The sequence below is a fragment of the Falco naumanni genome, chromosome 11, assembly GCF_017639655.2.
Source record: "Falco naumanni isolate bFalNau1 chromosome 11, bFalNau1.pat, whole genome shotgun sequence".
NCBI classification, from domain to species: domain Eukaryota; kingdom Metazoa; phylum Chordata; class Aves; order Falconiformes; family Falconidae; genus Falco; species Falco naumanni.
The window spans coordinates 32957650-32970993 of NC_054064.1; the positions used below are offsets into that span (position 1 = coordinate 32957650).

A 13344-nucleotide genomic window follows, 5' to 3' on the forward strand; every position below is an offset into this window, starting at 1 on the left:
CTTGAAATGCAAAATAGAAAGTGTACTACTGTAAAGGAAATTGTATAGGACAGAGCAAAAAATTAAGACGGTGGCATGCAAATAGGAACCAGGAATGAATCTGCCTACCAAGTAGATCACAGCTGTACAGTGCTGTGGTGCATTTTTCTTACAATACATGTGCCAGGAAGTTTTCCACAAGTTGTGATGGTGCCTTCCTGTCAGCACAGAGCCTCGTTGCGGAGGTCACCGATGGCTGGCACTGCAGGGATGGGTTGGTGAGCGATGCGAAGGACTGAAACGTAATCTGCCGTTGACGGGATATCGGACTCCATGCTGCTGCCACACCTCATAGTGTTTACAAGCTAAGCCTGTTTTGTTCTATCTTCAGCAAAGTCTTTCCACCCAGCAGTGGCTTGGAAGCAAAGTTCAACAGCTGGATGAACAATTTTGTAAGCCTCGTATTTGTGAAGGTGGTGCTCCCGTGCATGTGTGTTCCCTCAGTTCTGTAGGTTTCCTTGGAAAGGGGAAGATGTTCCACTCCCTAAAACAACCTATTTCTTGCTGCACCGTTGACACTATCTGTTTTTTACCTAGGGTGATCTGACAAACCTTGTGCACGGCAGTCACTGCTCCAAGTACAGGCTGACGAGAATCCCAGGCACCAACGCCTTCGTGGGAATTGTCAATGAGACCTGCGATTCACTCGCCTTCTGTGCCTGCAGTATGGTAGACAGACTCTGCCTCAACTGCCACAGGTGAGCAAGAGATTGGAAGTGAACGGGGCTGGTCCAGGCATTTACTGCTTTCCTCTTTCTTGAGTCAAGGTTCATAAAAGCACATTTATTTTATAAGCTAAATGAAAACATGCAGTGCAAAGCTGAAGTGAAAACAGAATAGTTACTTCACGTGTGCTGTTTGTGAGAGGCGTGGTGTCTGTCGTGGTGTAACCTCAGCTGGCAGCTAAGTACCACACAGCTGCTCACTCACTGCCCCTGGCCCAGTGGCATGGGGAGGAGAATCGGAAAAAGGTAAAACCTGTGGTTTTAGTGTTGAGTTAAGAACAGTTTAATAATGAAATAAAGTAAATATAATAAGAACAGCAACAGCAATAATAATTGTAATGAAGAGGCGAGGGAGAGGGAGGGATAAAATCCAAGAGGAAAAAAACCAAAAAACCCCACCCCAAGTGATGTACAATACAAGGGCTCACCCCCTGCTGACCGATGCCCAGCCAGTCCCCGAGCGGTGAGTGATGGCTCCCAGCCAGCTCCCCCAGTTTATATACCGAGCATGACATCGTACGGCATGGACTAGCCCTTTGGCTAGTTTGGGCCAGCTGCCCTGGCCACGCTGCCTCCCGGCTCCCTGTGCAGGTGCTCGCTGGCAGGGCAGGGGGAGCCTGGCAAACCCCTGAGTTAGAGCGAGCCCTGCTCGGCCACAACTAAAACATCGGCGCGTTACCAACATTATTCTCATACTAAATCCAAAACCGGCGATGCAGAAGGAAATAAACTCTATCCTAGCCGAAAGCAGGACAGCGACATAGCATACCTCTAATCGTTTGCCATATCATCAGTGTATTAAAGCACGGGCTGGTTGTTCTTGACATGGTAAAAGACGGTGAGAGGTTCAGTTTCTCAGGGTCAGTTAGCTGTGGGTCAGGCCCTTTGTGCTGGCATATCGGTACCTGCGATTTTATGTGGATTGGTGTAGTTTTTGATTGAGGGGATTCTGGCGCTTGCAGGAGATTTTGCCTACGCCAGCATCGTTACATGTTTGTTGCACTGGCAAGCTGGATCTTTGTGTCTAGATCTGAGACTTGTCCAGCGGTTGTCTTCATTTGACCTTTCAGGGGATGGGTAACAGGCCAGAGAGGCGCTCTGATGGCATTGCCCTCAGGCCCAGTGCAGAACAGAGCGATCCCTGTGTTCCTGGGGGAACGAGAAAGGTTACTGAACAGCCTTCTCCGTGGTGAACGGCTGTTCCGGAGCTGCACTGGGGGGTTAAAATCATCCTGCAAGGTCTGATGCATTTTTCTGTGTGTTTTCTGCCCCTGAAGAATGGAACAGAACGAATGCGAGTGCCCTTGTGAGTGCCCTCTGGAGGTAAATGAATGTACCGGCAACCTCACCAACGCCGAGAGCAGGTGAGAACCAGCCTCCTCCGAAAAGGCACAGCACGGTACAGAAGCTAATTAACAAAGTTACTTGTTTGCTCATGCTAACGTACAGGTGATAGAGGATAGAATAGACAGTAATTTAAATATAATTAAGCAGATGATGCGTCATAGGTGAACATGATAGTTTTCCTTGTTTGTGCTTTGACTATTTTTATAATACAAGGCTTTACTTTTTGCCCCAATGTAGGAATCCGAGTTGTGAAGTTCATCAGGAGCCAATGACTTTCACGGCAATCGATCCGAGCCTGCAGGATGCTCTCCCGCAGTGTATTAACACGCAGTGCAATCAGAGAACAGAGAGCGGGTAAAGTGGCGTTCTGCATCGATCAAGTTGTACCATCTTCTTGAAATAGTTCCATTAAAATAGCTCTTCCTTACACATTTTAGAGAGGGGGAAAAAAAGAAGTGTGATGCCAGGATGAAATATTACAGCACACAGCAATGACAGTGGTGTGCTGCAGTGCAGAAACAGACCTCAGTATTCCCATTTGAGTCGCGTAACACCATTAATGGCAAACAAACGGCTTTCCCATCACGCTCTGTGGCTCTCACATCCAAGGGTTGTACATGTGGAAGATTTGCTGTTGAAAGGACAATGAATTCTACCTTTTTGCAAAATGGATAGTGCTGATACATTTGTCCGCCTCCCAGAGAAATGTGTTCACAGAAAGTAGACGGAGCTTCGGTGGTGGTAACATTGGAGCACATTAGAGGTGGTAGCTGCATGTCCCTTCTGGTTTCCTGCTTCCCTGTTCTACTCCTGGCATTACGTAGAGAAGCTTGGGGGCTTATTTTTTGCTAGTTATGAGCAGTCTCCAGGGAGCTGCAATTGCTGGAACGTGCCATGCTCTGACCAGACGTTCCAAATCCTTTCTTCCATCTTCCAAAGGAGTGCAGAAAAAGGGTGGAACTGTAGTCACATTTCGCCACGCTGAGAAATGTCATATTGGAGGCGTTATAAGTAGGTTGTTCTTTTGCTCAGGCTGAGGAACGGAGGAAAAAAGCAAAGCAAGCGGGCTTGGAGGATGCATACTGAAGATGCGGCTTCCCTGTATAATAACTTCCCTTGTGGCACTTAAGCATTTTAATGAGAAGCTTTTTGTGGCCAAATGTTATGTACATGAGGGTTTATGGATGATTTTGGCCTCCCTCTGTCTTGCAATTCTAAAACAGACTGAGCCATGTCAAATGAAAAGCAGTGAACGCTTTCATTTTTAATTTTCAGGGATTGCTTTGGGGTGTTGGACTGCGAGTGGTGTATGGTAGACAGTGATGGGAAGACCCATCTGGACAAGTCCTATTGTGCCCCTCAGAAGGAATGCTTTGGCGGCATTGTGGGAGCAAAGAGCCCGTACGTGGATGACTTGGGAGCAATAGGTAACTCTGCCTTTCTGAACAGACGCTGCATTTCACTGTTTGTATTCAATAACATGCACTTTCAGTGTCAGAGCATGCTTCACGTAACATGTTTATCTCTTTCGCGAGTGGTGAATTAGCATAAATAGTGCATCAAGCAGTAAAGAGGTAGCATCAGGCCTGTTGTGAGTATCACGTTTTTGAAAATATCGATGTGTAGCTGCATGTTGTAGAGTATGGAGACGGTGGGTTTGACATTGATAATGTGCAGCTGTGACCGTGAGCAAAGAAGTAAATAACTTTGAGGAAGTGTGAGAAGAAACCCAGATGAGACAGAAACAAAGGAGGGGTGTGATCTCACCTCTGGAAGATAAGGAGGCAGCATGAACAGCAGAGAGTAGCCTATAGTGAACAGTGGCTGGGCGCGTGGGTGGTAGACTTTGACCAATAATAAAGCTTTTAGCAGCGCGTGTGCAGAGTATAAAGTTATAAAAGATGTAACTAACGATAAAGGCCTTTGCTTCACCATCCTTGCAAAGTCCGTACCTCAGTCACCACAGGGTGTAGCTGTACGTTTGTGTCTTTAAGATATACCCCCTCTGAATTTCTTCAATTTAAAGTGTGCTGTCCTGTGTGTGCGCAGTTAAGCACCCAGAAAACCTTCAGGATCATCTCTTAATCTTGAGAGATGTTGATTTAAACCTTTCTGCAGAGCGTTAATGGGTGTTTTTCCTCTGTTTTGTCCCTTTTGATTTAGGAGATGAGGTAATCACTCTGAACATGATCAAAAGTGCACCGGTTGGCCCGGTGGCTGGAGGCATTATGGGCTGCATTATGGTGCTTGTCCTAGCAGTATACGCGTATCGCCACCAGATACATCGGAGGAGTCACCAGCACATGTCACCTTTGGCTGCCCAGGGTGAGCTGATAACTCTTGAGAGAGAAATCGTAGGGTGGGAGTTAAAAAAACCCAACAAAACAAGAACCAAAACCAAACACACACACCCCCCAAAACTAAGCAAACAAAAAAATCCAAACCCTCTTTCTTTGGATTGGTTTCAATGCTTCAGCCCATTTTATTTCCCTTTTGCCAACTCTTCTAAAAGTCAAGTCTTATCCAGGGTGCTTTGTGCACTCTCCTTGGTGCAGCCAGACCTGCTGCCGCCTGAGGAGAGCCTGCCCAAAAACCTGAACATGCTGTTCTTGTCAGGAAGCTGAAGTCACACTTTTTGTAGAGCTGCAATGATAAGCCCAGCTTCACAGCTTTCTGGGCCTTGTCATAGCATGCCAGTTGCATATTTCTGCACAAGGGCGGTGCTTTGGGGAGTATTACAGTTTTCACACCTTTTCTGCTTGGGCTGTTTGGGACGTGTCTTTTCTTTAACTTGTGTTTCCCGTTTTTGGTCTGTGTGATGTTTACGGAGTATCCATACATAGATAAAACCGCTGAAGTCTGAGAGACAAAACTGTTTGGGAGAAAGGGTACCGGTAGAAAGATACAGAGGGTGAGAAGTGTGATCAAGGCTAATTACTTCTATATTTGATTGTATCCTGGCTCCGTTTTGAATCAGTTAACTTTCTTCAGAACTTGAAAGCCTGTTCCTTTCAGGGGGAGGTGAGCTGTGATGTTTTCCTGGTATCCCTAGCCCCATCTGTCTTGGGAAAAGAGCACACGAAGCTCAGACTGCGTCTCCTCACACAGTAACACAGAATGCTTCCACTATATTACCAGGGTGACAGCCGTTAGTAAGATGATCCAAAATTTTTCTCTTAACAGTTGCATTTTTCTGTTTGTAATGGTGTGTAGAAATGTCAGTGCGTATGTCGAACCTGGAAAATGATAGGGACGAGAGAGACGACGACAGCCATGAAGACAGAGGAATCAGTAAGTACCAAATCACTTTGCTGGGGGGGTGGGATGGGGGAGATTAAATGAGCCTTTTTTTTTTCTTGATACGCTAGTATTAAAAATATGTGAGGAAGCCCTGTGCTGATTAGCAGTAGAAAGTGACAGCACAGCATTTTAACTTAAGCTGTAGCTTCTGGTGCACCCTTTTTTTTCATGCTGAAAAATTACATTTTTTATGTGGAGGAGGTTTGTCCCTGATGCCCCCCCATCACGACCACTTCCAGAAATAGTTCTGATGAGCTTAAAAATTGCAATTGTGATGGTACAGGGTATGGAAAACTCTTACCTGTGGTCAGCCTTGGAAGGCAGGGGCCCAGGCTGGCATGTACGCTCAACACATGTAGCAGTAAATTTTCTTTGCTTTGATCTGGGATGCTTGTACTTCTTTACTGTTGAGTAAAAACGGCACTTTGCATACGATTACCAGTGTACTGTAAGATGAGCTGGTGCACCTAAATTGGGTCAGACCAGATCCCTTGTCTCTGGGCCCTCGCTAAAGCAGAATTAAAACAATACCCAAGATTTGAAACTGTGTCAACACTCAAAGATCGAAAAACAAGCATATCTGCATCTCATGGCTTGCATCTACTGCTTCTCCAAGTCCTTTTTAGTTTCCAGTCAGCTTTCAGTGCTGCCACAGGTTCTTTAGCATTGGTACAGTAATTCTCTAACTTCTGTTAATCCAAGCAGATGAGGTGAATGAGTTCGACTGGATCTTCATCTATTCCACACTCTTTACTCCTACTCCTCTGTCGCTTGACAGTCTTCTTAAAAGGAGTAGTATTTGAGAAGAACTAGTTTGCAGAAAGCCTATTCCCCTGCGCCTGATTTGTCCCACTGATATAATTCAGTAAAAGCACTTTCTTTAAAACCAGTTCTGTTTGTTTCTCTCTCCCAGTTAGTAACACTCGATTTATAGCAGCGGTAATAGAGCGGCACGCTCACAGCCCTGAACGAAGACGCCGGTACTGGGGGCGATCGGGAACAGAAAGCGACCACGGTAAGACCTTGAACCACTGCCCTGGCCCCAGGCTAATCATTGTGGTTACTTGGTTTCCTTCGTTTATCTGGCACGTTGCAGATAAGGCTGCTAAAACCAGAGTAAAACAAAAACCTTTGCTCCTTATTGCTTCACAGTTAAACAGTTTTGACACCCTTCAGCAGATGACGCTGCCCAGCGAGGGAGCTGGCTTTCTCAGAGTGGTACTGTAGCAGCAGCTGAGTGCCGTGCGCCTCCTGGCTGGCTCTGGGTTCTGCCAGCTTCACTGGGTGACCGGAATTCAGACCGACAGAAATGGTACTGCATTTACCACGCTCCTTTTCCGCTGCCAGCCCTAACAACCCACGTGTTCAGTTGAGATAATGGACCTCTCCTACCGAACGAGAGAAGGAAAATCCCTTGCACCCAAGGCAGCATCTCTGCTGCTCTTCTCTTTGATGTGACATACACACCTTTCATAAAGTTCTAGCAGCACATGCTGGACGCCTGCGTTTGCTGGGGTAAAGCAAGCAAGGATTTAGAGACCAGGTGCTGCCTCTGTTGCACATCCAGTCCATAGCATCAGCGCAGAGGATCTCTTACGTCTCCTTTAAGCAAATAATGATCAACGTTAACTGCGTACATGTATAGTGATGAAGGGGGTTCAGCCATATATGTCTGCCATGCACACACACTTCAACCCTGTTTAGGTTGAGGGACTTTTGATATGTCTGTCATGCCCTGAGACTAAGTCGTCTTAAATCCTGAAAGCTCTTAGAAGGGTGTAATGCTGTTGACTCATGAGGAGGCTTAATATAAATTAAGAGGAGGGTTAGACAAGGCAGTCTGCCACAGATGTCAGCTCTAGCTGCCTGGGGTAGTGGCTGGATATGTTACAGCAGACCTGTTCAATTATTAAGACAGTGGTTGCAGTAATGGAATTGCTGAGAGACTGGCAATCGGAAGGCCAAAGCCTTGGAGCGTCGCTGAACAGATGTCTGAGAGGCAATCTTGCTCTGCGAGGAATTACCCTGGATTTGGGGTCAGATTACCTGTGCTGAGGCAGATTTGCTAGGCTAATGCTCCTTTTGCTCCATTTTTTGTAGACCTGGCAAATCCTTCCCATCTTTCTAGTCAGCGTGTCAGGGTTAGCAGGGTAACTGTCTACCTATTTCTGAGATGTCTGCTTCTAGGTTTAGTTTCTGTAATTCCATCTTCTTCAAAGGGCTGCCCAGTCTTCTTCCCCAGTTCCTCTCTGCCAGCTAGAAGCCATGACTCAGACCATGGCAAGTGAGAACCAGCTGTGGGTACTTAGCCCGGTATTTTTAACACATTTCTTTTAGGTGTCTCAAGCTGAAAACCTGACCGAGATGCTTAGAAGCGCTAGTGTTTTTTCAGTTCTTAGCCAAAGTTTTCTGAGAAGGATTATTTTTCTAACGAACGCAAGATCCTTTTCCTTTTTAAATTTCATGTGTGTTTTTTGCATTTAGAAATACTGAGGTGGTTTTGTTTGTACTGCAGACTGATTTTGGGTGGTAACAGCTGGTTCCAGTGGTAAATTCAAATCTCATAGTAACTACCAGCACCTGCTTCAAAAGAAACAGAAAATGTCTGAGGGGCCTGTTACAAGACAGCTTCCTCGCTGAGAAAGCACAATTTTGTCTTGCAAAGATTAGCTGTTGGCTTCCTAGTGACATAATTTCCTTAGGATATCCAGTGAGTATGTCTTATTATGCCTATAGACAGCTGACCTAGGTTTGTTCTCCAGGAGCAGATACTTTAGCCACAGGAGAGCCTTGAGTGAGTTGTGCTGTGTGCGCGTGCTTAGCTGCAAGCATCAGCGCTGTTTGGCTTAACGGACCTGCTGTGTGAAACACCTCCCATGTGGATTCAATAGATTTCCTTAACTCTGTGGAAAGCTCACCAGCATTAAAAACATGTGCTTGTTTTTTGCAAATAAGAGGTGAAAAGTGCTCTTTTCCTTTTAAAAATATAATACTGTGATTGTAAAGATGATGTGAAGAAGTTTTGCTGTTTCCAGATACAATAGCTGGCAGTCCTTCCTAGGAAAGTGTAGCTTGATAGGAACAGAGGTAACAGCAGTAGAACCCACCTGTTTCTTGTCTCTTTGTAAAAATTCAATAATATCTGAAAAGATACCACCCCCAAAAAAAGAATAATTTGTTTTTAAAATCAGTGCTAGCAATCCTGCCATAACAAACTGTTGAACATGTGAGTGTGTTTTACTGTTTGGGGTGGTACAGACCACAGGTCCCCAAAGTCCATAAACAAAGGCGGCAACAGGGAAAGGGATCCATTATGAACTTACAGGAGAGGGTGGGGGTTTTTTTCTTTTTCTATGAATTAAGGAAAATTGTTTTATTCTCTATAAAGCACTGACTGTGTCTGATTCCATGAAGGGTGCAGCAGTCAGCACCGTGGAATATTGACCTCTTAGTCTTGCTTTTAATTCTTTGCCCTGCTGATTTATTTGATATATTGATATATATTTATTTTATAATATATATGTTTAATACTCTAGGTTACAGCACTATGAGCCCTCAAGAAGACAGTGAAAACCCTCCATGCAACAATGACCCGTTGTCAGCTGGTGTTGATGTTGGAAACCACGACGAAGACTTAGACCTGGACACACCGCCTCAGACAGCTGCCCTGTTGAGTCACAAGTTTCACCACTACCGGTTGCACCACCCAACTCTTCACCACAGCCACCACTTACAGGCTGCAGTCACGGTACACACTGTGGATGCAGAATGCTAATGAACAACGACAAAAGAAAACGAACTTGTGAACAATGATCCATGCGGCAACGGGCAGCTTGGTTTCTGTGCTTTTCACCAGGAACGATTTAACTAACTTCCCGAGTAAACTGTTAGGTATAAAAGCTTTACATTTTTATAAATGTAAGGTTGGCTCTGAAATGAAAGGGAAACGTGCTTGATGAATGGACCTGACATAACATTTAATAAAATGGAGCAGGAGGCACGTTAGATCTCCAGGACCAGGGACGCAAGTTTATACAGCAGCTGAAGCTTTGGAAGCCCTGTTATGCTGAGCCCAGAGGGGAGAGAGCGCTTAAAAGAGCCAGAGATGATTTGGTTTCCTTAACTGGAAGAGCAGAAATCTGTGCAGCTGAAGACTAAGAAGTGGCGGGGGGGGGGGGGGGGGGGGGGGGGGGGGAGGGAAGGCTGTTGGTTTCTCTGCGGTTTCTTTTGCGCATGGAAAGTTCACTGCTCCGACAATTGCTGTATGGAACCTGGGACAATGCATCTCAAGATTTTTAAGTAAAGGATTATTTTTCTACTATTTATTGAACTTGAAACTTTGGGGGGAGGGAGGGGAGAAAACATGTTAGCAATTCTCAACAACTACCACATATATTCTGTGATGGTGAAGTGGTTCTTCTGAGGAAGACATCTGTTTCTTATTAGCTGATACTCATCCACTGCCCCACTCTGCAAAAGGGAAAATGAAGAAGTCGTTTCTGACGTGTTTACATTATGAATGCTTTCTTTTCCACAATTGTTTTCTGTAAATATTACAACCTGATTTATATTACAGTATTTTCTTCCTGTTTGCAGAGGAGAAATCCTGTACTCCATTGCGAAAATTCTGATAATTCTGCCCATAAACCTCTCCATCTTTAACCTCTTTGATCTTCCTTAAAGGTCTCCTGTGTGAAAGTAATAAAGAATTTATTTAGCATTAGTTACCAGATAATTCCAAATGAAATCTCTACCATTCTTCTGTTTCCTTAGGACACTGTCAAGATTGGAAGTAGGGATAAACCAGTGTTTTGTAAAACTTGGGTTACTGTGGAAGATATCTTTTTGAAATCATAATTATAAGCTGCTGCTGCTGTTTGTCTGGAATTTAACATTGCTTGGTAATTCAAACACAGATTAATCCATCTGTCTACAACACAGGGCATCATAATTATAAATTAGTTTTAAATCACAGTGTTGTATTTTAGATTCACGGTTCTTGATTACAATGATATAAAACCATTCTTGCACTGTGCATATGATAAACATCCATTTATATGTAGTTTTTTAAAAAAATCACTTGTTTTAATGAATATGGTACTTAATACTGTAATATGTAAAAAATTGGTTCTTTAAACAGTACGGTAAAATAACTCTATGTGTGATATCAGGATACCCCTTTATACTATGTATAAAATTAAAATCTCTAGTGAAATAAACTGTATATAAAGTATAGTTCTGTGGATAACTGGCTAGATTGAAATTGTTCTATCTCTGTTCCTTTAGTTTTCTGGCTGAATGAGTGCTATAACAGGAATGAAACATTTGGTCAGGTTCCTGTAGTTTTGATCAACAATCTTGAAAGGTCTAAACTTCACATGTAAATGACAGTATTGATGTGTTTTAAAGCTCTTTTTCCTTTGCCTGTTGGTCATTATTTGGGAAATGAACATTTCTGGGAGTGGTCAGCCACTGCATAGACTCGCCAAAGCCAGTAATTGGTTTGGATTTTTTTCTTTCTTACGTGCTACTGAAAACCTGAAAAATTGGTTGCACTGGGTTTGCCATTCTGCTGTGGTTGTGAGGATCGGGTTGTGGGTTTTTGCTGACCAGACAGCTGTGGAAATCTATTAAGCACTGCTTTGTGCTCTCAAAGGTCCGAATCGGACGCCCTGTAACACTTTCTGTGTCAATCTGTAGAGCCACTTACTAGAATTTCTAATTTTGAATCCAGAATAATGCTGGGTTTTGAATAATGGACAAACTGGCTGTTTCATCAGGTTTGCTTTTAGAAGAAAATGCATTATTTTGTTATTACTGCTCGACCAAAGAACAACATACAGAGCCAAGAAGCAGAATTTTTAAGCATGATGGGAAAATAGCTTTCAGTGTTGAAACTGTTCAACTGTATGTAAGTTTTAATAACAGTTGAAGTGAAACATTGAATGAGGTGCTTTGTTGATTTCCTAGTCCTATAGAACTCATAAAGGTGTTCTCACTGAAATTCAGAGATAAGTGAGATTTGAAGTTCTAGCTAGGACTGTATGCGTTTGACTCTGAATGTATTGTAGAAGCTGGAATTCAACCAGAAGCTGTTACCACAAGACAAAAGTGTCTCTAGGATTTAATGACTTGTAAAGTGGAATTTGAATTGTATTTGGCCCATCCACATACATACGAAGGTATCTCACTATGCAGCAGAGTTCTTGAACTTGAGTATTTGCTCCCCAGTTGTAATTTGTCAAGCAACATTAGAATAGTTTCTTTGCTTATAAAATAATATAAACAGAAAGAAAGAAAAGCACACCTTTGGCTTGGTCTGCACCTGCCTGCCTGCTCTGGTGCTGATATTAATTTAAACCAGATAAGGCCATGGAGCACATTTGTGGTGAGAGGCAAGTCATTAAGCCCAGCTCTAATTAAACGACAGTGTTAAACACAGCTTGTATGTATACATCTATTAACCTACGCTGGCATATTCTGTACTATGTTTTTACAGTGGGAGAAACCATTTTTGTTCAAAACGTATCAGAAAGTAACATGAATAAGCACATACCTTGTAAAAGGCAATAATGTTAATTACTTTAACTACGGTACCATTTCAGCAGAGAGATCTTTTCTGTTGTTCTTCGCAGTATGTGCTGGGCAGAAAACGCTTGCAGTGCTCTGTTGCAGCCCTGCCAGAAATACAGCCAAGTGCTGCAGAACACCTCTCTTTAAACAGCTATCAAAAGTGGCAGCGATCAGCCCCCCCTTGCTTTTACCTCTAAAAGCTTTTGTAGAGCTGCACCTCACTGCTGCCTCGTCACTTTTGTTCTAGGACGTATAAACCGTTCTTGGTTTGTGGGGTCTGGACAACCTTGTTTATACTTGAAGTAATGAGACGAGCCAAAGCTCTTGCTATTAAGGAATAATTGCAGAAAAAAGACAGATCTAGAGGTGTGCCAAATCACAACTTCAAATGCTGACAGCTAACCTTGTCCCAGCAGGACTAAATGTAATGCTGGTAAAGGTGCTATTGTTCATTTAAAAGAAAAACTGACAATGGATGTAATCGAAGTTTCTAAGAAGCTGCATGATAGTGCTTCCATTTTTATTGCCCGTGTTGCTGCCATGGCCTTCCCTCCCCATTATTATTTTACTGTGTTGACTGAGGAACAGATCATAAAATGAGCGGTTAGCTGCCTGACTTGGACTCAGACCCTGTGTCCTCCTTCCCTATAACTGGTAGACTTTATGGCCGTTCATTTTCTGCTTGTTTCTTTTTGAAAGTGGTGTTAATTCCCTGTAGGGTTTTTTTCATTCTTCTAGAAAAAGTTCTTTTGAAACGAAAATGAGTATTGCCTTTGGTTTGCATTCACTGATTTTAAATTGACTCGGTGCTTTCAGCATTTGAGCGCTGTGAAGTGGATTGATTTTTCCTAACTGTAACAAGCTGGTCCTCCGTCCAAGTAACCCAGCTGGCCTGCCCAGAGAGACAAGCTGTTTCCATGTTCAGAATATACTGTTTGAAAATTAATTGAGACTGTTTGTTTACGCTATTGCCTTGATAGAAACGTGATTTGGAAAGAAGAGTATGTTACAGTTTGCCCATGAATGTTTTACAAGGGCACTTAAGCCATGAAATACTATCTTTACCCTTGCCCTTAGCAATGAGAGAGAAGACTGATGAGAATTCATGAGATGTTCACATGTGCAGCAGCGGTTGTGACTATAACTGGTCAAAATGAGATCTCTAGCTTTCAAAGGTGGTTTTTTTTTCTGCAAAGTGACCCAGAAATGGTGATGAGGATAGAAAGTGTATTTGTCAGAGTACAAATTATGGTGGTAAGCTGGCAGCAAGGATGGAAAAGGGGGTAAAAAATAGGATGCAGAAGTCATGGATCAAGTTAAGAGAGTGCAGGTAATCCAAGAGGCTGTGTGCAAGTGCAAA

At 43.5% G+C, this 13344-nt stretch overlaps 1 protein-coding gene across 2 annotated transcripts in view; it reads left to right on the forward strand.

Moving 5' to 3' along the window:
* The window catches only part of CACHD1 (cache domain containing 1), a 121038-nt gene extending 110394 nt beyond the window's left edge, over positions 1-10644 (forward strand). The window contains exons 20-27 of one of the 2 annotated variants that reach the window (XM_040610627.1): positions 577-737; positions 2042-2128; positions 2349-2465; positions 3387-3538; positions 4275-4436; positions 5325-5402; positions 6325-6426; positions 8948-10644. In XM_040610627.1, the coding sequence (XP_040466561.1) occupies positions 577-737; positions 2042-2128; positions 2349-2465; positions 3387-3538; positions 4275-4436; positions 5325-5402; positions 6325-6426; positions 8948-9186 (1098 nt within the window). In that variant the 3' untranslated portion in view covers positions 9187-10644. Of the gene's footprint in view, positions 1-576; positions 738-2041; positions 2129-2348; positions 2466-3386; positions 3539-4274; positions 4437-5294; positions 5403-6324; positions 6427-8947 lie in introns of those variants that run through there. The other variant, XM_040610628.1, reaches the window with a different exon arrangement.
* Positions 10645-13344: the final 2700 nt, after the last annotated feature.